The sequence below is a fragment of the Cryptomeria japonica genome, chromosome 9 (genome assembly GCF_030272615.1).
Source record: "Cryptomeria japonica chromosome 9, Sugi_1.0, whole genome shotgun sequence".
NCBI classification, from domain to species: domain Eukaryota; kingdom Viridiplantae; phylum Streptophyta; class Pinopsida; order Cupressales; family Cupressaceae; genus Cryptomeria; species Cryptomeria japonica.
The window spans coordinates 572,246,158-572,273,654 of NC_081413.1; the positions used below are offsets into that span (position 1 = coordinate 572,246,158).

The window sequence follows — 27,497 nt, forward strand, 5'->3', positions numbered from 1 at the left end:
CGCTCCAAATAGGCCAGCTTTCGCACTTCTTTTTTTGCCCTCCAAATCGCACTTTGAAATAATGAGTGAATGATTTGGATAATGAAAAAAAACACACCCCAAATATATAGAGCGCTCACCATTTCATTTCCCATAGGCCGACTTGACAAAATAAGCCAAAAAATAAAATATAAAAAACACTAAGAAGAAGGCCGACTTGATAAATAAAGACAAAATAATGCCATGTGCACTCAACTTTTAATTTTTTTATTTCACAAAAAATTAATTTTAAATGCCTTTATAATAGAAATTCGATTTTTTGAGGCCCAAAATTAATTTATTAAATGCCAATTTAATTAATCTTTTCGAATATTTCGAAGTTGATGATTTTGGCATTTCATGCAATTTGGAGGATATTAACGCCCAAGTAGAAAATAGTGAATGCCAATAACTTCGCTCTGGTCCCTTGGAGAGGGACAGGAGTGCCTTTTCACTTTTGAGCCTTGCATTCCTTGCTTTCACATTCAAAACCTCATCCTTGGCGTCCAAAATGGCATTTTTATTTGGAACTTTGAGTTTAATTCACTTGATCTTTAGAAGGAGCGTGCCTTAGAACATTTTCGCCCTGGTCCCTTCGTGAGGGACAGGAGCGATTTTCTACTTTTGTCCTTGATCTTTATCTTTTAAATTGCCAATTCATGTTGTGGGGCTAGCAATGATCCCTTTCGTCCCTTCAGTGCATGTTCAACTCGTTTTTTGCGAGGCAAAATTGATGTTCTAGAGATTTTCGCCCTGGTCCTTCAATGAAGGATAGGAGCGATTTTTGTATTTGGCCTAGGATCATCAAGTTTTTGGAGTCAAACCTTTGTTCATCATGATTTAGAAGACCTTTCCAATCTTGCTCAACTTTGCCTTAGCATAATCTTGGAGGGAAATTGTTGATTTTATAAAAAAATGCCCTGGTCCTTTAGTGAGGGACAGGAGCGCCTTTTGCATCCATTGCGCAAATTCTTGATCATATCAACCTCAAGGCATTTTAAACATCATTTCAAATTCGCGCCTTGGCTTAGATTTGTCCAAACTTGGCGAGAAGGACTGGATATTAGGTTTTTCGCCCTGGTCCCTTGGAGAGGGACATGAGCGATTTTGCAAATCCAAGCTTATCCGTCCTTTGTTAGCCTTCCAAATTATATTCAATGGATAAATCATGTTTTCCTGTGTCTCTTCAAATCATAAAATTGTCTTGATCCTGCAAGAACAGTGCAAATTTGAAATTCAAGCTCCGATCCTTCAGTGAGGGACAGGAGCGAATTTTGCCTTCTAGGCCAAAATGCTTCACTTTTCACCATGAAATGTATTGGCTAAGGAAGATATCATCTTGTTACACGCCATGAATAAGAGTTCAAGTCTAGGAAAGGTCTAAAAATGTGTATATAAAGAAAATCGCTCTGGTCCCTTGGTGAGGGACAGGAGCGCTTTTACCTTTGTAGACAAAAACTCCATCATTTCATTGTCAAGTCTGGATGCTCTATCATGCTCATTTTGTCCTTCACCATGCCTTTGATGTTTCAATCTGACCAAACAAGGCCAGGAATGACTCAAATAAGCCCCTTTTGCCCTGGTCCCTTGGTGAGGGACAGGAGCGCTTCGCCTTGGACCCCTGGAGAGGGACAGGAGCGATTTTCGCTCTGGATCCTCAGTGAAGGATAGGAGCGAAATTTGACTTTTTGAACTCTCTATTAGGATAATTTTTATGGAATATAACATTTCCTTCTATCTTTCTTCTTTCTTATACTTTAAGTTATATTCCATATATACTTTCAGGATGTTTGAGAGTGGTTTCAGACCTCCAGGAGTTATATTGCAAAATCTAGTTTTTTGAGGTTTTTCAGTTTCTAGACTTAGTCAAATTTCAGGATCAGAACTTTCAGACTTAGCCAAATTTTCAGGATCAGGACTTCACTCCAGCAGGACCTGCTATCCTATTGATCTCCCCGACAACACTCAAAAATGCAAAAGCCAACTAACAAAACCCTAAAAGACCAAAAAAACAAACCCTAAAAAGCAAAAAAGCAAGGGTCCCTATTTGCAATGGGGCGATGTGTGAAAACGTCACAACACTACCCTAGTTATCCATTGGTCAAATATTCCAACGAAGACGTGTCCAAATAATGCAATTATTTCATTGGTTAGAATTGAGTTTTCTTGTAACAAACCCTAATAGGGGTTTTCATTGTAAAATCTTGGCCATTGATCTCAAGTTGATTTGAGCCATTGAATTGTATTGAGGGCACTATATAAGCCCTGGCTCCTCATTTGTAAAGGCTAATGGTTAGCTAATAAAGAATAGTTAGTAAATAGTTGATAGTCGGTGAATAAGTAGTAGAATAGCAAATAGAATAGCAATTAGACTAGACTAGGAAGAGAAGACAAGACATTGTTGCCTTAATTGTAAAGACTTCTTTTTCATTGAAGATATGGTGAAATATGTCGTTTCGTTGCAATATGCATGGTCTCTTGTTGAATCTTCATTTTAGATGATAGATAATTAAATTGAATGAAAGAAGTTGTTGAATGCACCTGTGTGGAATCTGTCTAATCCATACCACTAGCCTCTGATTGATTGTAAGTGCGCCTTGCGTGGTCAATTGGCATAAAATGAGCTTAATCTCAAGTCGTTACACGTCTATTGTTCATGCATTAACTTGAATGATGATTAGTATCTGATGGTGTCTGATTTGAATATATTCGAAGCATCCCCAGAAGATCGCACTGAGTTGGTGTTGAATTGTTCAAATTGATGGTGAGACCCAGCCTAGTAGGACTCCACCTAGCCGTTCATCCATCTTCTCGCATTCTAGGTAGTAGAGCAGACTTCCTGAACCCTGCATCTTTTGTCATTTGTTCGTCTTCCAGTTAGTTAATAGGACCTGTGATTCCAACAAATCAGATGTTTAGGTCATCAAGTGTAAGTCCCCTTGTGATTCCAGCAAAATCACATCATACCACAGAGAGCTTATCCACGAGTAGAGAACCTACATACAAGAACCTTGGAGTTGCCTCGACTGATCCTTTGGCGAGATCTTCAGCAGTCGGGAAACTTTGTTCAAGAGAGGATAAGATACCTCGGTATTTTATTCTGTGTTCGCATGTGCATAAAAAACACATCAACAAGTATTGGTGCCAAAATAAAGAGAAACTCCTAATTCCAAAATGCCCAACTTGTAATCTCCTATTTAGAAAAGGAACACAACTAGCTAAATAGTGTGTTTTGAACCTTCTGCTCTCGACTCTTGTAAGTTCAACAATCTAAGTCGCAATGTATAAGCTTCCTCAAATTGCTAAAATCACTAGTAAACTTTGTGAAGCAAGAATCACCTCCCACAATAATGATTTATCTTCCAACCAATGCTCTTAATTCATCAAATCTTTGCGTCTAGTATCAACACCTATGATATGAAGGACGACCTGAAATATTAATTGTTGCCATTCGATCAGCAAATATTCCAATTGCACCAAGAGAGAGACCCGCTTTCAAAGAATAGTCTCACACAAAGATGTCTAAGTTGAAGCAATAGAAATAATTTTCTTTATTCTATGCTTGAATTAAGTATCACAAATAGCCCAAGTCTTGCACCTACCAGGAATTCAAAAACCAAGATTTCTCATGGGGATGCAGCCAACATACAAATAAGCGGCACCTTCAAGAATGTACATGGCTCACGAAAGAAAATTTGTTATTCACAATGGAATAAGGAATATGAATCACCACAAAAGGATATGAAACGCCTTGTCGAATGCATATAATATTATAATGTTGTTTTGGAGGCAATACTTGATTGCCTAGACTTAAAAAATAATTTAAAACTTAACCCTTGAATTGAGATATTGCCAAATAAAGCTGTCTTGCTATAAGAATTAGAATAGGAACTTATTTTATCAACATAATAAACCCAACGAGACAACCAAGCTGCACTTCTTTGTCACTCATGAAATCTCATAGGCTAGTAGGAAAACCAGCTCTTATACCACAACAAGATTCCCCTAAAAAACTGACCCAAAGTTTTACTTGAGAAGCACACAAGCAATACTGTGAGGGGGGTGGGGGTGTGAATTAGTATTGTAGAAATTTAAAACTTGAAACTATAAAAAACAAATATAAAGCATGAAAGATAAATCAGAGAAAACCAGACACCAAAGTTTCTTGTGGAAAACCCTTTCGGGTAAAAATCCACGGCATCAAAAGTCTTCCATTAACTTCATATGGGCACCGACCCAGATTACAAAGCAATAAACAAGAAGAGCACCAACTCTCCTTACAACACCAATTGTGAATAGCAGAGGCTCCAACCTCTGTAAGAGCACCAACTCATACAAAAATTTATCTCGCTAGTACTTCAAAAAGCGATAAGCACCACCCTCGGATTCACTCAAATCAACCAGCTTGAATTTTCAAATAACAACTCTTAAGACACTTCATGATAATTTAATTTCTGCCACACAAATATATTCATTTTTCTATATCAATACAACACTTCACTAACCCCTTTAAACCAACTTCGAAGAACCAAAGATAACAAAAATTCTCTTTCTAGATAGACTCCACCTTGCATTCACCATGAGAACTCAGAACCCAAAATTGTTACACACCAATAATGATGCAACCGCACCAACTAAAACATCTTCCATGATTTAAAAAAAAAAATGATTCCTCAACTCTTCACGATAACTAAAACATCTTTCATGATTTAAAAAAAACGTAGCCAATAATGTTGATTGCCAGCAAGAACAAAAACGACAAAAGTTAATCACAATTTATTTCTTTCTGAAGATAGCTGCCTTACCTTAAAGCAAACACTAAACTTAGTAAAGCGTTACTTATAGCCACGTCAACTATACAAACAAAAACTGAAGCCTTCTAGAAACTGTAGAGGATACATGGGATGAAAACATATTAAATTGGTCCACATAAAAATAAATGGTGACATGGAAACAATTCTGACTTAGCAGCTGACATGTTGACAAGTAAGCTTACAGGCAGGTGAAGTAGACACACATAGCTTAAGTTGACAGGCAAGCAAGCGGCTGAAGCAGGTCAAGCACGTCAAGCAACTCAACAGAAATTGAGAAGATCTAATGAATAAACAACAGCTCGAAAAGCACTTCAAATTCAATCCAACAATACTTTGAGCAATCCTCTCGGTTGAAAAACATAGGCTTGACAAAAACTTGACATCAAAGACAAAATGTCTAACAATGTCCCCCTTTGTCATTGATGGCAACTCCATCTGCAACTGCCACCTCCATCTGCAACTGCCACCTCTTGGAACCAACAAAACAAAACTGCTCCCCCTGAGATATTGCTCCCCCAAACTTACTTCTCCCCCTTTGACATCAATGACAAAACCAACTTGCAAAAGCTTAAACCGTTCTGCATAGTTGAAATGGGGCTGAAAGAATGTGACAATAAAATAACTCCCCCTGAGTCCAAGCAAGTAGCTCAATGATGGAGTGGAAACACTCCAAACTTCTCCTTTTTGATATCATCAAGAGTGTATCAATTATTAGCAGCCCTACTTGCATTTGCAATAAGTTTACCATCTTTCATAACTTAACAACAATTTGAATTAAAACTCAAACTATGTCCTTGATCACACAACTGGCTCACACTTAATAAATTTTGCTTCATACCATCTACATATAGAGCGTTCTCAATTTTTGTCACACCATCATTCAAAACAAGTGTACCTGTACCTTTCATTTTTGCTGAAAAATTACCACCAAAATCTTACCTTACCTTCATTAGTTCTTCTGAGAATAATAAACTCACTTTTGTCTCCAATCATATGCCTAGAACAACCACTGTCAATATACCATTTGTCCTTTTCATTTTGTGCATGGGGGGCTGTTTGCACAATCAAAGATTCCACAAGCACTTCCTTCTTCTTTTTCCAAACCTTAGCACCCTCTTTTGCCTTGTCCACTTTCTCATCCTTCTTGCTCTACTGAGAAAAATCTGCCATTTCATTTTTACAAGCTTTTGCAATATGACCAGGTTTATTACATTTATAGCATACTACATTGTAATTCCTTGGAGGAATAAAAGAATTCTTACTTCTAAAACTGAAATTATTCCTCGTAAACCTTCTACAGTTGATGGCCTTGTGTCCAAAATAGTTGCAAGAAAAACAATAACCATGGAAAAAGGAATTATTGAACCTATTCATATGCCCTTGTCTTGAGATAGGAGGTCTCTTCAAAGCATTATTTCTGAATTTTGATGATGAATCCATTGTGCCACCAACATTTGTCTTCTACTGTCTTTCTTTAGTAGAGATAAAACTTTGACCTTCTTCAAGACCAACTCCACTTTTGTCATTAGATTGTTTTCGTGAGCTCAAAATGCCATCCAATGACATAGAACCTTTTTGATTTTTACTTTCATGGTTTAGCAGTGATGAAGATTTATCTAACTTCTCGAGAGAGAGAATTTCACTCTCCAATCTATCACAACTTTCTTCCTTCAACTCAATCTCATTTTTCAGATCTTCTTGAACCTTCTTAGCTTCTTCAATCTTAATTTTCAGGTCATCTACAAGATTGTTAGCATCATCTAGAGCTTCTGATTTCTAATTTTTTCTTTAGTTTCTTCTTAGAGCAGTGACTTCAAATTTAAATTGTTTTCTTAAGACTTTTAATCTCACTAAGAGCACTCGACGATCCACTTCTCCATCTTCTTCATCAAAAACATCATCTTCTTGATTTTCAACATGAGTTTCTTCTAGAGCCATAAACAAAATGTCATCACTCTAAGATTCTTCATCACTTTCTTCAAATGAATCACTATCCTCTTTTGAATATAGATTTGTTTTGGATTTCCATGTCTTCTTATCTTTTCTTTTGTACTTCTTTTTGTTAAACTTAGCCTTCTTTTTATAACTACTATCTTCATTATTCTCATATGGACATTTAGCTGCAAAATGTCCAACTTTTCCACAGTTAAAACACTTGAGAGGCAACTTCTTGTTGTTCTTCGTTAACTTTGTCAAGACAGATGGTTCTTTTGAATCAGAATCATCATCTGAACTATTACATGAACTTTGCTCTTTTTGCTTGCCTTTCTTTGATGCTTTGAAGGCAGTCTCCCTTTTTGATGGCTTTGTGTTTATCCTCATCTCATATGCAGTCAATATACCATGGAGCTTGTCAATGGACAATTTATCAAGATCAACCATCTCCTCTATAGCTGAAATCTTTGCATCAAATCTTAAAGGTAAAGACCTTAAGATTTTTTGAATAACCAAACTATCATTAACCTTTTCACCAAGACCCTTAAGTGAATTCACAACTTCATCAACTCTTAGAAAATAGGCTCCAACATTCTCAACTTCTTTTATTTTCAGGCTTTCAAATTGCATCCTATGAGTTTGAAGTTTGACTTTTTTCACCTTTTCATCTCCTCCTTCATAGGCATTCTTGAGTTTATCACACATGGCTTGAGTAGTGTCACTGTGCATGACTTTGAAAAACTCAGATTCAAACAATCCACACAGTATTGCATTCATAGCCTTAGCATTGCTTTCAAATGTTTTCTTTTCATCAGCAGTGGATGGTGGATTTTGTGGAGGTGTGTAGCCAATCATAACACAATTCTAGACAAAGTAAGCTTGCATTTTGACGCACCAAAAGGCGTAGTTTGATCCATCAAATAGAGGGACTCTGTTCGTTGCAAGACCTTCCAAAGCATTCATCTTCGAGTGCCAATAGAATCAACTCTCAAGCTTTTAAGCCTTAATAGAAGGTACCTGCTCTGATACCAATTGAGAAGTGAGTTGGTCAGGTCGGTGTAGTGGTGAATCAGTATTGCAGAAATTTAAAACTTGAAACTATAAAAGACAAACATAAAGCATGAAAGATAAATCAGAGAAAGCAAGACACCAAAGTTTCTCATGGAAAACCCTTTCGGGTAAAAAACCACAGCATCAAAAGTCTTTCGTTGACTTCATATGGGCATCGATCCATATTACAAAGCAATAAACAAGAAGAGCGCCAACTCTCCTTACAACACCAATTGTGAACAGCAGAGGCTCCAACCTTTGTAAGAGCACCAACTCATACAAAAATATGTCTCACACAGTACTTCAAAAAAGGGATAAGCGTCACCCTCGGATTCACTCAAATCAACTAGCTTGACTTTTCAAGTAACAACTTTGAAGACACTTCATAATAATTTAATTTTTGCCACACAAATATATGCATTTTTCTATATCGATACAGCGCTTCACTAACCCCTTTAAACCAACTTCGAAGAACTAGAGATAACAAAAATTCTCTTTCTAGACAAACTCCACCCTGCATTCACCATGAGAACTCAGAACCCAAAATAATTACACACCAATATTGATGCACCCACACCAACTAAAACATCTTGCACGATTTAAAAAAAGAAAAATGATTCCTCATACTCTTCACAATAACTTCCATCTATACGACCTTGCTGAAGAATAAATTCACCAATGCCAAAAGACTTAAAACAGTGCCAAGAAAAATTTCGAAGACCACTCCCCATCCAATTTTTGTGCAATGCATGCTACAAAAAATATATCCATGCTGTTAAAAACGTAGACCTTCAGCTTTAAAAAAAAATGTCCAGCGCCCTTTCTCAATATCGGCACTTCCGAATTCACCTAAATGTGACACTTCCAAAGTCACTTTTTTTGTTCAGGCATGACGAATTAGCTTTTATTCATCCTTTTTTGAAAGAGCACCCAGAACAAAAAAAAATATACACCCAGTCATACTGAAAAACTCCACCTTCATAATGTTCACGGTGATAATTAATTTCAGCCATAACTCCTTGTTTCAATAAAAATAACGTATTTCAATATCGTGCTCCCCTTTTGAAAACACAGTCACCAATCAAACGTGAGTCTGCACGCCGCATGAAGTCACCATGACTTTTTCACAAGATAATCAGGACATACCACCTCCCATGATTTAAAAAAAATGCAGCCAATAATGTTGATTGCCAACAAGAACAAAAATGGCAGAAGTTAATCATAACTTATTTCTTTCTGAAGATAGCTGCCTTACCTTAAAGCAAACACTAAACTTAGTAAAGCATTACTTATAGCCACATCAACTCAACAAACAAAAACTGAAGCCTTCTAGAAACTGTAGAGGATATGTGAGATGAAAACATATTAAATTGGTCCACATACAAACAAATGGTGACATGGCAACAATTCTGACTTAGCAGCTGACATGTTGACAAGTAAGCTTACAGGCAGGTGAAGTAGACACACACACACAGCTTAATCACATCAGGCAGCTCAACCAAAATTGAGAAGATCTAACTAATAAACAACAGCTCAAAAAGCACTTCAAACTCAACCCAAAATTACTCTGAGCAATCCTCTAGGTTGAAAAACACAGGCTTGACAAAAACCACTTGACATCAATGACAAAATGTCTAACATTACTCCCTTCACAACATTATATAGTTTAATGTTGAATTTGGTTGCGGATTTATACAAAGGCATTCGAAACTTATAATCAAATGCAATGAACAAGAACTGGAATGACATAAATTTCTGAGATAAATTTATAATATGGTGATGACTTGTAAGCATTCAATACTCAGAAATATAGTAGAAAAAATAATTATTATTCCTGACCATAATTCAAGATGCAACAAAGTCACATATATTATAGCTGTCCTATCTTTTTCAGACTTACATGGAGCATCCCTCAGCAAGTGCATAGCAAATTCATATACAAAGAAAGAATGTAGTAGCAAAATCTGTCAATACAGTAATTAAGCCCCAATTTTTATTTCTGAAAGAAATGCCATAAAATTCCCAAATCTTGATTGTTGAACTCCAGATGCGAAGTCTGAATAACTCCACCAATCACCAGCTAGGGAGGAATCTTTCATCCCTAAAACTGGCCTTTCCAAGAGGGTTTGCGTCTTCAAGAGGCTGAGATGGAACAAGTTGCAATCTCTAGAACCATGAAGGTATGAAGCAAAGGAAAAGAATAACTCAACATATCTCCATTTAGCCTATCACTGCTCTCTACAATCTTCTGGGAAACTCTTCAAATCCACCCATCTTCATATTTCCCTTTCTTTTTTTAATTTCTTACTTTAGCTTGGGAAATAATAAATTGGTCTTGACATAGAGTGGTCACTTAATTTAGGAATTAATGACCATAATAAATAATTAAAACTTAATTTAAATTATTTAATTATACTTCTAGACCAGATAAAAAGGGGACATTACACTAAGTTTGCTGGTTCGATCTAGAGTCATTTCGTGTATAAAGATGTTGAAGTTTTTTGCTGCAAATTTTTGGTCTTTTCAGCCTATATCTGAAGCGACACAACTTTGCTAAAAAAATGTCATCAAGAGCAACATAACATAAGAGACAAGGCTATCAAGCCATTTAACACTCGAGAAGTTTAGAATATGGTATTTGGCACAAATCCATAAGAGGCCAATAGTTATTATTTTGCGGCAATATAAATCTGAGTTCCTTCCATTTCTCTAGAGGTTTTCATAAAACCCCACAGCCTGAAAAAGTGGGATAAAAAAATATGTATGGAAGCTTGAAGAGATCACTACAAAAAGAGCCGTCCCAAGTTGCAGCAAGATGGCTCCCAGAGGAGCCGAGAAATGATAGGTGAGAAAAATATGCAGAATCAAACCATTCGGTGCAGAAAATACAGGAGCCTCAATTCTATGTAGAAGCCCTGCAATTTTTGTCTAACCTGATACAAACTAAGATGAAGGTATAACTTGAAAGTCATGGGTTGATTTCCTTGATAAACTTTTTATTGCTATGCACATTTAAGTCAGTAATCGTGCTATTGATTTAAAAATAGGGGAGCAGATATTGTCCAGTTAAAGTCCTAGAAACAAAGATGGCCCTCATTGGCAAATTAAGGTTGCATTTTTCTAACAAGATACTATTGGAACTAAAGTCCAATGCCAACTAAAGGGCAGGCATTTAATAATTTCGAGTCTCGTTTTTACCAAGAAATTAAGAACTTGAGACAAGCTATAGGCCATCACATGTCTTGATAAAACAGCATGAAATTGTTGCTGTACATTGTGCAGTTATAACTTAGGTATGGGGTTTATTTTTTAGGTTTTGGATCATAGATTAAGGATAAGTACTCCAGGTTTTGAGTGCCTTTGATATCTTCAAGGCAACCTCAAGGACATTGTAGCAGATGAAGATTAAATATAAGATAGCATGTTTAACTCAGCCATATGGCTGGTCTCAACCTTCCTAATAAGTTTGTTGAAGTGGGCTCCTTTCGATAAGCAAGTAAACCAGTCAAGTAGTTTATCTTCCGATGGAACAATCAATAAATAAAGTGGTGTAACTTCCAGCAGATGGGAAATTATAAATATATCTTATCACAAAAACTTAAATTGTTACAAAAGCAAGCAAGACTATGCTTTTTATATCATAAAGGAATATAGGAAATTTTATTATACAAATGGTATTGGTGTTGAACCTTTCACTTCGGGATTCTAACACCTCCTCAAAAAACAGAAGCTACTCAGGAAGTTAGGAACACATTGTTACCATTTAAAAGCAGTTTATTATTGTTGTGTCAAAACATAGAATGATGTAATTTTTTACTTTTATATATTTAATCTAGCCGTGACCTATGAGAGCAAATAGAGGTGCCTGACTTCTAATCAGTATTCATAAAAAAATATACAGTCAAATGTTTTAGACACCAGTAAATTAGCACCTCTCACATAATTTTTTTACATTATAGTATTATACACTACTTGATGCAGTGTTGTGTGAATGTTACGTTGTTTAATTATATACCGCTGAATACCGTGGGAAGCTTCTGCCAATGACCAGGGAACTGATAAGGATTTTGTATCTCCTCTGAGAGAATTGCGGGAGAAACTTGCACTTCCTGTGGAGGCCGTCCCTGCTTCTGAATTCAATATTCATGATGAATCAATTGACAGAGAATTTTTGTCACTAGCAGCAACGCTAGTGCCCAAAGAATTTGATAAAAATCCCGAACAAGGCATTCTTGTTGAGGTATTTGGGGAAGTTTGTAGAATATTCTATTCTCAAATTTTTGTATTTTTCACATTTAAGTAGGGAAAACATGGGAGTTTCTAATGCAAATGATATGCAATGGTTTGACTGTATGTTAATGCAGGCACTACGGGAATACTGGAAAAATTCAGCTGCAAGTTCAATAAGATTGCATGAACTAGGTCCTTTGCTTCGTGATTATCACCGTCTGATCTATCGGTTGCAAGGGTAAATTAAGTTTCCTAAAAATTACCATGTAGACTTTAAACTAAATTAGAAATCAGGCAAATCAACTAGTTGCATCTATGCATCTTTTTAAGTTATCTCTCTTTGATGAAGCTTCTCATTTGATTTGATATCTTTTTATGGTAGAGACTTCTAATTTTTCAATCACTTATTTGACGAACATACTTTTTATTCATATTAATTTATTTTTAGAATCCCCTGGATATTTGCTAGAATTGTAGGCTGTCACTTTCATAGTTTTACTACTTGTTTTACATGTACAAGAAGCAATAACTGAGATAATTTAGTTCTTATGATGTACTTGCAACAGCCATGGTATGTTGGAGTCGATGGAACTTCACAACAAATCTAACAATTCAGCATTGCAGATGCACCGGTTTTATCATCTAAAGAATGCTAATCAGGTAATTTCTTTGTCGATATTTTCTTACATTTGTCTTATCAAGATCAGATGTAGCATATCAGGCATCCCATATATTTAACATGTTCCTTAGTATCAGCATATAACTGATTTCTTATTTTGAATCAATTGCTTGTCTGTGTTACAAGAAAACAAAATTATATCAGAGATGTGAACTGGTACAAGCCAAGAAGCATCCCAAAACAAAGTATGAATTTTTGTCATTAATAAGAAATATAACATACTTGAACATGAACACAAAAAGATGATGTTTAAACACAATGCTTTAAATATTGAAAATCAAGGAGACTGAACATAGATACCATCTGGGTGTTGATCATATCATAATATCATATTCAGGAGTTGAATCTATAGAAATATTTCCAAAGGTTTAAAACCAAATGACACGGAAAATATAACAAGTTGTGTTGTTCATTCTTCACATTCCTTAACAAGAGTCGTACAAATCAAAGTTTTCATCTTGCATCTCCTTTGATTCCTCATCCTTGTTCACTCCCTCCTATATTGTCATTGGAAAAACTATACATGATAACTAGTCTCTGCATTTGTGAACTTTGACACACAATTTCAGTTTTTTGTGGAACTTAATGTATATTCTTTAGTGGGTGTCAAAACAAGAAATTATTGTGGGTAAGACTAATTCTTTGCATTCTGATTACTTGTTATGGACATGTATAAGGTGTTTAATAGTTTCCCTAGTTAGATAAGCTAGCAAAGAATGATTTCATCAAATAATTAAATCGCTTCTTCCGTGTAAAGTTCCGGCAGTGATATACTAGAGGAAACATGGTGACCAACATCATAGAAGGCATCACTCAGTGACTATGAAATATATGTTTAAATACACAAATCGGATTCATGTATAGTCAGCTACAAACATGGTCGCCAAAGAAAACACATGGCAACGATCGGAACAGAAATTAAATGATTAAAGTAAGACAGTATTTGTGCAAAAGAGGAACTCAAGAAATATGATACTGAGAAAGCTAAATTGTCACACAACCTGTCCAAATCAAAAAATGAATATTATGGATTTGTTCATTTTCTTTCTCGTGAGGAAGCCTTGACATTGGTTGAAGGTGTATATATCAATGAGCTTGTTGAAGATATGTGATTATATTAAATCAATTGAAGGCAGCATTGTTAACTAAAGATTTGCTTGTTATATAATATAAATATGCATCGATTCACATTAAGGTGGTGCTCAGAGCGTAAACATTTGTTTATTAGTTATTCACTATATACAATAGAAAAGCGGCTTATAAAATGACAACATTTTGTTCAAAGCAAGCAAAGGATTAAGACAAAGACAAAAGGTGGCGATTTGTTTTAGTTATTACCAAAATGGCAACGATTAACATCCAGTGTAGAAATTAATAAGTAAAGAAAACAATTGTTCTCAAAGGGCTGCGATCCATAAATAGAAGGATGCCTCTCTTAGGAAGAATGCTTCCATTGTGAAAAGGTGTAAGATATAAAAGGGATATTTGAATCATTTTTTAAGGGTGTAAGAAGTATTGTATGGTGTGAAGTGAGAGTGATATGTGATATGTGAAATGTATTTGTGCAAGTCTATAAACATTGAAGACAGATAAAATATGCAAGGAGATTTGAAGTAAAATGAAGATATAAGAGTGCAGATTTAATGAAAAGTATTCTCAAAAGAGGAGTTCATCATATATACACTGAGGTTATGAGAAACATCAGTTCTAGAAGAGTAGATGAATGAATTTAATGCATGCAGATTTGAAAAGCAGAATGTGCCATGTTGAAGGGCGAAGTTCTTAAAGGAAACATCAAGCAGATTTATTCAAATGAGTATGACAGATATATGCAGATTTAGAAATGGTACAAGACCAGCATTATAGCAATTTGTGAAAATTGTCATGGCATACTTGTGATTAGTTGAGAAGGTGACTACAACAAGTTCCATGATCGTTGCTTGAGGACAAGCAATCTTAGGTGGGGTGGACTGTAATGTCCCCACTTTGAAATATATTTTAATAATAAAATTAAAATACAAAAGAATAAAAAAAAGAATGAAATTAAAATATAAAAGAATATAATTAAATATAATTAAAATTTAATTAAATTTAACGAAGGGTCAAAAGGCATGAAATGATAAGTGGTGACTCCCCCAAATATGAGGTATAAAAGGGAGAAGAGGACTCATTGGAAGGGGGAATAATTTGGGAATCAGAAGTGCAGATCTGATAGTGAAATGTTGTGTCCCTTTCAAAGGGCAGAAATAATGAAGAGTTGCACTCTTTCAAAGGGTGCTAATGGTGAAAGGTTTTGTCTCTTGTAAAAGGGCATTTATGATTAAAAGGTTTATAAAGGGAAGAAGGTTCATTTGAGGAAAGTGGATTAGATCAGGAAGAACACAAAATAATCTGCAAGTGGAAATCTTGGCATCACATCTTTACTGGAAGATCAATATTATCTAAGAGGATTGAATTGCATCATTGGCAATCATACTGTTACTGCAGATTGGTATGCTGCATTCATGTTTTAATGTTTGTTTTTGATTAGGCAAAAACAGGTTTTGAGGGGACCCGAAACCCTGTACATCATATCCAAAGATAGATCTGATGAATCAATGATGAGCAGTTAGTACCAAACCAGTACTGAGAGGGGGGGGTGAATCAATACTGACAAAAACACATTTCCTTGAACCGGTTTGACTGAGAACACTACACTTGACTGGCAAGCAATAGCACCGGTCTAAACCAGATTACTACCGGTTCAACACAGTGAGAATGTGAAAGACATAAACCGGTAACTCTTAGCTTTCCACACAATCTAACATCTTATTTCCATTTCACCCATATGCATACACTAGTAAAACATCAACAGAAATGTAAAGGCTTACTGGTCAACATGCTTTACCGCTTGACATAGAATAACAAAGCATCACAAGAAAAGCATCACACATAACACACATATTTTTCACGTGGAAACCCAACTGGGAAAAACCACGGTGGGGATGAATACCCACAAGCTGTTCTTTGAACCCTTTTGAAGTCCGCTCTGTTAGGAGCCTAGTGCGGTTAAAGACTTTACAATAGGTTCTGTTAGGAACCGATCCTGCTAGGGATCACCTGGTTAAGGGATGGCTAAAATACCCAGTTAAGGGTTAAACCCTGTTAAAGGTTACCTTGTTAGAGGATTTTAAGAACTCAATGATTTTGAGTCACCATGTTAAAGGATTTACAACAAGCTGGTTAAAGCTACCCTGTTAAGGGACTTTCCAATTGTTGAAGTGGTTAGAGGTCAATAGGTATTACAATGATCTGGTAACAACACTTCAATGCCAATGCAGATCCGCTTTAGTTCCTTCCTTCTGCAATCACACTCTGCAGGTATTTATTCTCTTATTTGGTCTGGCAAGAATCACATATCTCTGCACTTAGATACACACACAACATTTGCCAACAACCTCAACATGAAAAACAACATCGACCTTATAGGAAAGATAGGTCGGTAGCATAAACCCTAAACCCTAAACATTTAGGTTAAGCAGTTCAGTCGGTTCAATCCTAACCGTTGAACATATTGCATTGATTACAACAGTCTTGAATAGATCTCAAGACGTTCTCCATCGTTCGTTCTTCACTGCTTCTAGGAGGTTGATAACCCATCACGCGTTCTCCACCGTTTACAGAGACTTCGCACATTCCCGAGGTAGATAGGATCAATCTCCTTCATGCAAGATCCTTCACGCGCACAAGGCTGACGTGGCAACACGATCTGTTCTTCATTACAATGCTAACTCATCACACGATGTCATCGGTTGAATCACACAGGCATAGAACACTTCAACCGGAAACCCTGAAGCTAAGACTACCAACCGGTAGTCGTACCATATGAAACCTTGATACAAAACATTCCATATACCGGTTCACATTCCAACATACCGGTTCACTTGGACAAACATACCACTTCACTTTCTCACATATACCGGTTCACAACATCATATCGGTTCTCTTGCAAGTTGCTTGCTTCAATATACCGGTTCACTCTTCAGCATATTGACATCAATGACAACATACAATATCATCATGTCATCATACTCTGCACATATGCCAATAATCTCCCCCTTTGGCATTGATGGCAATATACAAAGATATCTCTCCGCTTCATATCTTCTCCCCCAACACCGCAGATATCTTCTCTGCTTCACATCTTCTCCCCCTTTGACAACAATGCCAAAGTGAAGGCAGATACATCTATGTTCTACTATGCTGCTCCCCCCAAGGAGTAGCACCCTTCAACACACCAATTCTGAAAAAGATATATCAATGTAAGTCCTGACTGATGTGGAGCACACACCTTTAGTTCACCTCTTGAAGGGGCATCACCCCTAATTCACCTCTCAAATAGGTAAAGGTAGCCTTCGGTAGAGGCTTGGTGAATATGTCTGCTAACTGCTCCTTAGTGGAAACATGTTCCACTTTGTTCTAAACCTTTTCCCTTAAGAAATGATACTTAAGCTCAAAGTGCTTGGTTCTAGAATGTAAAACTGGATTCTTGGAGATGTTAATTGCACTTGTATTGTCACAAAATATACTTACCGGTTTAGATATAGGAACTTTGAAGCCATTTAATACATTCTTCATCCAGACTGTCTGGGTGCAGTTCATAAATGCAGCAACATACTCCGCTTTTGCTGTAGATTGAGAGATACAGCTCTGCTTCTTACTCATCCATGAGACTAGTTTGCCACCAAGAAAGAATGGACCACCGATTGTGCTCTTCCAGCCGTCCACATTACCAGCCCAGTCAGCATCTGTAAACACTTTCAGGTTGAAATCATTACTGTATGGATACCATAATCCATAGTCGATAGTTCCCTTCACATATCTCAGAATCCGCTAGACTGCTACCAAGTGGGATTCTCTTGGGCTTTTCTGGAACCGTGCAGTAATGCCCACTGCATGTGCAATGTCCGGTCTGCTATTTACTACATAGTGCAATTTACCAATCATTGATCGGTATTCCTTCTCATTTACCAACCTTGAGTCATCCTCTTTTGATAATTTACAACCGGTCACCATCGGTGTACCAACCGGTTTGCTGTCTTCCATGCCAAAGGTCTTCAATACCTCTTTGACATATTTGGACTGAGTGATAAAGATTCCATCTTTCATTTGTTGAATCTGTAGTCCAATGAAGAACTTAATCTCCCCTATAAGTGACATCTCAAACTCCTTTTTCATCTCATCTGCAAAATCATGACTCATCTTGTCATCTCCTCCAAAAATTATGTCATCTCCTCCAAAAATTATGTCATCAACAAATACCTCACAGATCATAATCTGATCTCCTTCTGACTTCAGGTAGATATTACTATCCTCACTTGTTCTCTCAAATCCAATCTTCACAAGATGGGAGTGAAAGCGTTCATACCATGCTCTAGGTGCCTGCTTTAGTCCATACAAGGCCTTATGTAGCCTACACACCCTGTCACTGTCTTCTGATAGGGCAAACCCATCTGGTTGCTCTATATACACCTCCTCTTCTAGTATTCCATTCAGGAATGCAAACTTTACATCCATTTGATATACTTTGAATCCCTTGAATGCTGCATATGCAAGAACCATACGAACTCCTTCCAATCTGGCTATTGGAGCAAAGGTTTCTCCATAGTCTTCTCCTTCTTCTTGGGCATATCCTTTACACACCAGTCTGGCTTTGTTTCTAACCACTGAACCATTTTCATTCAGCTTATTTCTAAAAACCTATTTGGTGCCAATGACATTTTTATGCTCCGGTCTGGGTACCAAAGACCACGTACCATTCTTTTCTATCTGGTCAAGTTCCTCTTCCATTGCCTTGATCCAGTCTTCATCTTTATGTGCCTCCTTGAATGTTTTAGGCTCGAATTCAGAGATCATGCAAGAGTTTTCTTTGACTTTTCTTCTTGTAAGAATTCCTGTATCCTTGTCTCCTATGATCTGCTTTGGATAATGATTCAGCTTTACATACCTAGGAATGATCTTGGTTGTTTCCTCTTGCTTTTAAATTTCATCCTCATCTTCATCAGCATCAACATCTACTGGTGTAGGAGCACTGTTACTTGTGCTAGGTTGTTTTGTAACCGGTTCCCAGAGGGTTACTACCGGTTCATTTCCTACTTGCTCACTGCCGGTTTCCTCAGATTTCTCAGAGGTTTCATCAACTCTAACATTGATGCTTTCAACAATTCTCTGAGTCCTATTGTTGAAACATTTGAGAACTTTTCTTTTTGTGGAATACCCTAGGAAATATTCCCTCATCACATTTAGCATCAAACTTGCTCTGATGTTCACTCCTCTTGATATAACATTTGCTACCAAACACTCTAAAGTAGCTTACCACTGGTGTCTTACCGGTCCAATACTCATAAGGTGTTTTATCCTTACCCTTTTTGATGAGTACCCGGTTCATTGTGTAGACTGCAGTGCTCACTGCTTCTCTGCAAAAGATGTGAGCAACCTTCCCTTGGATCAACATAGTTCTAGCTGCTTCAACCACAGTCCGGTTGTTCCTTTCTGCTAGGCCATTCTGCTGTGGAGTCTGGGGGGTAGATAGTTGCCTCTTGATGCCATTCTCTTCACAGTATTTGTTGAATTCACCGGAAGTGAATTCTCCTCCTTGATCAGTTCTTAAGCACTTAACCCTCTTACCGCTTTCTTTTTCAACCAGTGCTCTGAAGGCTTTGAACTTTCCAAAAGCTTCAGATTTGTCCTTCAAGAATGTGACCCACATCATTCTTGAGCAATCATCAGTAAGAATCATAAAATACCTATCTCCCTGCACACTCCTAGTTTTCATAGGACCACACAAATCAGTATGCACAAGATCAAGTAAATTGTCTGGAGTGGAAGGTTTACCTTTGAAGGTTGAGGAAGACATTTTCCCTAGTTGACACTCTCTACACAAAGGATTCTCCGGTTTGCTCAGCATAGGCAATCCTCTAATTGCCTTGATCTTACTGGCCTTCACAATATTATCAAAGTTTACATGGTAGAGTCTCCTATGCCATATCCAGCTGGCCTCAAATTTAGCCATTAGATATGTACTGACATTAACATTTAGCTGAAATAGGTTACCTTTGGTTTGCATACCGGTAGCCATCAGTTCACCATTCTTTCTTTTGATTTTGCACACTCCATTTTTGAATTCCAGAGTGAGTCCATTATCATTCAGTTGAGCAACACTCAAAAGGTTGTGTCTGAGACTTTCTACCCAACACACATTGTCAGCACTGCTTCTTCCATTCAGAGAGATGGACCCTCTGCCTTTTACCATACATGGTGCTTCATTATCAAAACGAACCACACCACCATCATACTCTTCTAGAGATAGAAACTTACTTCGGTCAACAGTCATATGGTGAGAACAGCCACTGGCAATAATCCACTCATTGGAATTATCAAAGTGGGAGACAAGAGCCTTCTTGTCTGACACATCTTCCTTGACTGCTACAAACACAATATCTTCATTTTCTTCATCTTTTGATTCCTCATCAATGACACCTTCATCAACTGCTACAAAACAGTTTCTCTGGTTTCCTCCTTTAAACTTCTTGAACCTCTCCGGTTTGTCCTCATCACCATTAGGGCAGTTTACAACAATGTGTCCTATTCGGTTACAAGAAAAGCATTTCAAAGGAAGCTTACCTTTGTATTTACCGGTTCCCTTGGGAAGTCTCTTGGCAAGAAGAGCTTCAAATTCCATCAGGATCTCCTCATCATCCATTTCTCTACTTTGTCTTGGTTCACCACTGGTACTAGCTTCTTTGCCTTTTCTAGATGGTGCAATAGATGCTCTAAAGGCTGATTCAGTCTTCTGAATACTGCCATCATAATTATTTAGCTCATAAGCTGTTAACTTTGCAATGATGGAGTCCAGGGATACCTTTGTCTTGTCTACAGACCTCAACCCCTGAATAGCAGCAACCCTTATTGCATAGACCGGTAATAAGGATCTCAAAACTTTGCTAACAACTGTGGAATCTTCCATTTTGCCACCCGCACTCTTGATATCTTCAACAATAGTTTTGATTCTTATTCCATATTGTTGAATGGTCTCTCCTTCAACCATCCGCATGTCTTCAAACTTTCCCCTAAGGCTTTCTTCCTTAGCTTGTTTCACATGCTCATCACCGCCATAGATATTCTCAAGGGCATCCCATACTTCTTTGGGATTCTCTTTATCCTGAACATCAATAAACTCAATGTCAGATAAATTGCTGATTAGGGCTTCCATGACTTGCCCATTCTCCTGAATCTCTCTTTTGATCATCGGTGAGAGTACCAGTAGGGATAACATAAGCATTCTCAACACAGCTCCACTGTTGAGCACCCATGCTTCTGACGTATATCTTTATTCTGTCCTTCCATATTTTAAAGTTGTCTCTGTTGAACTTTGGACCTTCCCTCTTCATCATTAGAGTAGGATCTTTACCTCAAGCAGTTAAGCATACAACACAGAGGACCTGGAGGATGCTCTGATACCAATTGATGAATCAATGATGAGCAGTTAGTACCAAACCGGTACTGAGAGGGAGGGTGAATCAGTATTGACAAAAACACTTTTCCTTGAACTGGTTTGACTGAGAACACTGAACTTGACTGGCAAGCAATAGCACCGGTCTAAACCAGATTACTACCGGTTCAACACAGTGAGAATGTGAAAGACATAAACCGGTAACTCTTAGCTTTCCACACAATCTAACATCTTATTTCCATTTCACCCATATGCATACACTAGTAAAACATCAACAAAAATGTAAAGACTTACTGGTCAACATGCTTTACCACTTGATAGAGAATAACAAAGCATCACACATAACACGCATATTTTTCACGTGGAAACCCAACTGGGAAAAACCATGGTGGGGATGAATACCTACAAGCTGTTCTTTGAACCCTTTTGAAGTCCGCTCTGTTAGGAACCTAGTCCGGTTAAAGACTTTACTATAGGTTATGTTAGGAACCGATCCTGCTAGGGATCACCCGGTTAAGGGATGGCTAAAATGTCCGGTTAAGGGTTAAACCCTGTTAAAGGTTACCTTGTTAGAGGATTTTAAGAACTCAATGATTTTGAGTCACCATGTTAAAGGATTTACAGCAAGCTGGTTAAAGCTACCCTGTTAAGGGACTTTCCAATTGTTGAAGTGGTTAGAGGTTAATAGGTATTACAATGATCTGGTAACAACACTTCAATGCCAATGCAGATCCGCTTTAGCTCCTTCCTTCTGCAATCACACTCTGCAGGTATTTATTCTCTTATTTGGTCTGGCAAGAATCACATATCTCTGCACTTAGATACACACACAACATTTGCCAACAACCTCAACATGAAAAACAACATCGACCTTATAGGAAAGATAGGTCGGTAGCATAAACCCTAAACCCTAAACATTTAGGTTAAGCAGTTCAGTCGGTTCAATCCTAACCGTTGAACATATTGCATTGATTACAACAGTCTTGAATAGATCTCAAGACATTCTCCATCGTTCGTTCTTCACTGCTTCTAGGAGGTTGATAACCCATCACGCGTTCTCCACCGTTTACAGAGACTTCGCACATTCCCGAGGTAGATAGGATCAATCTCCTTCATGCAAGATCCTTCACGCGCACAAGGCTAACGTGGCAACACAATCTGTTCTTCATTACAATGCTAACTCATCACACGATGTCAACGGTTGAATCACACAGGCATAGAACACTTCAACTGGAAACCCTGAAGCTAAGACTACCGACCGGTAGTCATACCATATGAAACCTTGATACAAAACATTCCATATACCGGTTCACATTCCAACTTACCGGTTCACTTGGACAAACATACTGCTTCACTTTTTCCCTAGGGTTCGGGTTCGGGTTCGAAGAACCCGGTACGGCAAAATTTTGAAAAGGGGTTTGGGTTCGTTAGTACAAAAAACATGTAATTTTTTTTTATATATATATATATTTTGATATTTGTGAAGCCTATAAGCATGAATTAAAATGTGCATGTCACATAGCATCATATAAACAACAAAACAAACATAAACTTGTAATCATAGCATCTTGATCATACCATAATTGATAATAGCATCATATACATCAAGTTTAATATCAAAATGACAAAATATTCAAGTATCATTGTTTCAACTTTCAACAATATAAACTTAAAGTTTAATCATCAAATGGATCATCTAATTCATCCTCCTCCTCCTCCTCCTCATTGACATTGACATTAGATGAGCCAATGCCACTTGCACTTGCACTATAAGTTGGCTCAATTTCCGAGTCATCAAGTGTCAATGCAAGAAGCTGAGAAGCAGGAGCATCCAAATCAGTATGCTCTAGTTCTATATCCCACATCTTTGTTTCCCCTTGTGTGTAGTCATGTTGTTTGTGTGAAAGAAGACGTAGGTTGGAATGCACATATACTAAATTCTCCGCTCTTTTTGATAGCAGCCTATTGCGCTTTACTGAGTGGATGAAAGAGTATGTGCTCCAATTTCTTTCTGAAGCAGATGAACTAGCAACCTATGAAGACAAAGTAAACAATTAAAGTTATACATTAATAAAAATAAAATTACTAGCAACATATGAAGACAAAGAAAACTATAAATAAACTAAAACTTGTAAATTTAAAATTTTAATTAATTAAACTTGTGATAAAACTTTTATAGCGAGGGTTTGTAGGTGTTGGAAGCATGTGCCTTTGAAGTACCACCAGCTATGAGCATCTTTCTTGGATCTATGACGAAGTGCATCAACACTTAGACCATTCCCATTTGCGAATTCTATGAACTCATTTGTAACAACATCTCGCAAATCATCATCGGGATATAGTCTAAGAAATGCTGCCTTGTACCCATCAGATACTTCTAGATCTCTCCATGGTGGAATCCTTCCTAGTTTATCAAGAAACTAATTGCTATAGTACTTAGGTGTCAAGGCATAGGCAAGAAGGTGCAAAGGAGTGGTCATCTTATTCCACCTCTCTACAATAATTACTTCCAGTTCTTTGAAAAATTTCTCCTAAGGATCATTCTCTTTTTCATTTATAGTGACCTTTATTTTTTCAAGCATTAAATCAATGCCATTATAAATCTCACCTATGCAAGGCCTATCCATGTCTGTATAGCGAATCATGCTCATGATGGGCTCAGTGATACTTAGGAGATATGTAACAAGATCCCACCATTTCTCATTCAATATTCTATCCCTAACTTTTTCTGGCCTCTCAATGCTACTTTGCTTCCATACAGTCCGTGCTGATCACCATATTGCATAGTGCCACTCTAACTTTCACAAGTCGTCTTAAGACGATTGTGTTTGATGCAAAACGGGTCTCAGCAACCTATAACACAAATTAATGCCAAATGATTAAAAAATAAAACCAAACTTTAAAGAAGAATACACAATATAGCTTACACAATGATATTATTAACATGAAAATTCAAAAAAATCAGAAAATGTAAAATTAAATTACTATTTCACTTACCTTCAATAGCTCCAAATTCGAATAGGTTCTAAAAATCCCTTGAGACATGTGGTGGTTTGTGATGAACATCTGGATGTCCTTAGCCTTTGCATACACATCTTTGATCCATTTTATTTTTTGCCCAATCCTTTGTAGCATAAGATTGAGTGAATGTACTGCACAAGGTGTCCAAAAGATGTGATCATAGTGTTGCTCAACCAACAAACCAGCAGCTCTACAATTTTTTGCATTGTCTGTTATGACTTGGACAACATTGCGGGATCCCACAGACTCAATGGCAAAGATGAGAATTTCTGCAATAAATTGGCCATCTTTTATTTGGCCCTCACAATCCACAACTCTCAAAAACATTGCCCCTTTAGGGGACACCGCTATGACATTGATCAAGGGACAGTTTTTAGCATCTTTCCACCCATCTGAAACAATTGTTACACCTGTCTCAACCCATGAATCCCTTATGGGTTTCAATGCATCTTCAACCCTCTTCACCTCTTTCACCAATAATGTTCCACGTACCTTCTCATAACCGCGGCCCTTATACCCTCTTGGTGCCTCATTAACACTTTTTATCATTTGCTTCCAATATGGGGAGCGAACAACATTGAATGACAACCCATTTGCATAAATGCACCTTACTATATCTTGGTCAGCATTGTCTCTACTCTCATTTTGGAATGCGGTTTCTAAAGGCCCCTTTTTTCTTTTACGTGTCAAGGGTGGTTCACTTTGAGGTTCATTTGTGGCAAAGAAGGGGTGGTCTTCTACTACAATACTGGGATTAGAAGGGCCTTGCATTCCCTTTGTTTTCTTTGATGCAATTTGGCTCAATCTACGGGCTTCCCTCTCTTCTGCCGCCTCATGCTCCCTAATATATTTCATCACTGTCTCATCTGGTATAGGTTTACCATTTTTTCTAGGGCTTTTTTTGATGCCTCTTCCTATTATTCCACAGAAATGGCCTACCACCCGATAATATGAACTATTACGTTCAATATCACATCCATTGCATTTCCAACGGAATCCCCCACCTCCCGGAAGTTGTTTTATAATGTCCACATATTTCCATAAGGGAGAATTTGGATCATTTCTTTGTTTTGCAATTATTTGTTCATTGCCAATGGAGGAAGATGTAGGTGCCATTCTAGTTCCTATGGCAAGAAATAAAATAAACATATTCAAAAACAAAAACTAAATAATGAAAAAAAATTCAAGTTTCATGTTTGACAATTTGTGAAACAAAATAGTTGGAAAAAAATGTTTAAAAACCTACCTCTTGCAACCAATGGAAGCTTGAAAATGTATGGAAATGATGCTGCAACACATGTTGAAGTTTCTAAAATCAGTCTTCAATTCCTCCTCTTTGATCTTGGAAGTCAAATTTTGTTCACCCTTTCTTCAACCTGCTCTCATAAAAATTTTGTTTGCAACACAAATAAGGTGAAATGAGTCAATAAAATGTTTTAGAAGTGGTTTTTAGGTTATAAATTTCACTTTTTACAAGGCGGAATTGAAAAAAAAAAAAAATTTGCTTTGTTTTTTTACTTTATGGGCTGCCCAGCCGCTCGGGTTCGACTGGGTTTGACCGGGGTCGAACCCACTCTGGGTTTTTTCTAACCTTGGTCGAACCCAGGTCGAACCGGACCCGTACCACGGACCGGGTCGAACCCGGACCCGTACCAAGGCGTCCCAGGGGCGAACCCGGTAACCTAGCTTTTTCACATATACTGGTTCACAACATCATACCGATTCTCTTGCAAGTTGCTTGCTTCAATATATCGGTTCACTCTTCAGCATATTGACATCAATGACAACATACAATATCATCATGTCATCATACTCTGCACATATGCCAACAAGATCAATAAAGTATCTAGGCCAGAATTAACAACAACAAAACAAAACGGGCTGCAAGAGAGAAGGACAACATAAACACAACAGCCAGAGGAAAAGACAGCACAAAACCAGCGAGATACTGGCAAAAAAGCAACAAAAAACAACCACCCAGCTACATGAAAATATTGAGACTATTAGTAGCCTCTTTCTCCAGCATTATCATGGTCTTTGCATGTAATGTCCCCTCTTCTTTAGTTACTATTTAAACTTAATAAACGACTTTATTATAAAGTCCTTTGCACACCTCCCTAGGCAAACTTCAGTAACTTAAAAGTGGTTCTTGATTCATGTGGAGAACCCCCCTCAAGTGGGTGCCAAGTTTGAGGAAAAAGATTCCCATGGAATCTTTATTTGATGCTTTTGGTGATACGTTTAGGGTGAAAGGAGATAAAGAAAGGAATCGTGGGTTTTGGAGATTCATTCTCTATTTTCATTTTTATGATTTATTGTCTGATTTGCACGATTTGCAGTAGAGGTTATGATATTGGAGCAATTGAGGACGAAAATTCTCCAAATTGCTGAAGTGAGGATGATTTCCCACTTACCCAGCTTCACCACGACAACATCAATTGTTAGAAATTGACCACAGAGGGTTGTAGACAGCAGGAGATCCATTTCTTAGGATATTGGCGTGTCTGATCCATCAAATCTGGGCTGTTATAGTTAGCTGCCAACAATCACAGGGATAATTCATGCAGTTTGTACTGTTTCCAGCTTAGCCGTACCATTCCCCATGGTTGGGTGAGCCAATAAAATAAATATGGGTGTTTGGCATTGAAGTGTGTGCTCAGAATTCATTGTCAGGGATTAATAAAGGCAGATATGTGGTTAACTTGGAGATTTTGCAGTGTATGTGAGCTGCACCAGCATTTATGTGAGGAAAACTGATCGATTTGTGAGGATTTGCCTGGCAATCATTGGAATTTCTATCTGGGTCCTCATATTTCTGCTCGATTTGTTTTTGATAATTCATTTTAGGGTCAAATAAGTGGTGTGGAGCTACTATTCCAGTTATCATGCTTTCCACCAACATTCTTTTAATTTCAGTCAAATAAAGGAGGCTTTCTGGGTAGGCTTGGGACCCCTGGTAGGCCAATTCTAGCTTTGAATGTTATTAATAATGATTTCTTTTGATTTGTTAATTGTTGCTAATAAAACCTAGATGCTGATTGTTTATTTCAATCAATTACTATATTTGCTTGCATTAGTTTTCTCGCATCTTAGTATAAATCTCAAGCAAAAACCATATTAAACACCACAAACTGCAAACAACTCATCCAAACTTAAGCTACAATCGCTGGCCAAAGAAATTAGACTCTAGAAAAAAAAAGTCAGATTGTGGGGAAAATTTGGTCGGCATCTTTCATTGCAGCTTCCTTGAGGTCAAGAA

General features: G+C 37.4%; 1 protein-coding gene across 2 annotated transcripts in view; it reads left to right on the top strand.

Moving 5' to 3' along the window:
* The window catches only part of LOC131062878 (protein GLUTELIN PRECURSOR ACCUMULATION 3), a 210,544-nt gene that overhangs the window by 153,049 nt on the left and 29,998 nt on the right, over positions 1 to 27,497 (top strand). For both annotated transcript variants that reach the window (XM_057996616.2, XM_057996617.2), the window contains 3 exons: positions 11,869 to 12,057; positions 12,182 to 12,285; positions 12,614 to 12,707. In XM_057996616.2, coding sequence (XP_057852599.2) covers positions 11,869 to 12,057; positions 12,182 to 12,285; positions 12,614 to 12,707 — 387 coding nt within the window. The remainder of the gene's footprint in view (positions 1 to 11,868; positions 12,058 to 12,181; positions 12,286 to 12,613; positions 12,708 to 27,497) is intronic.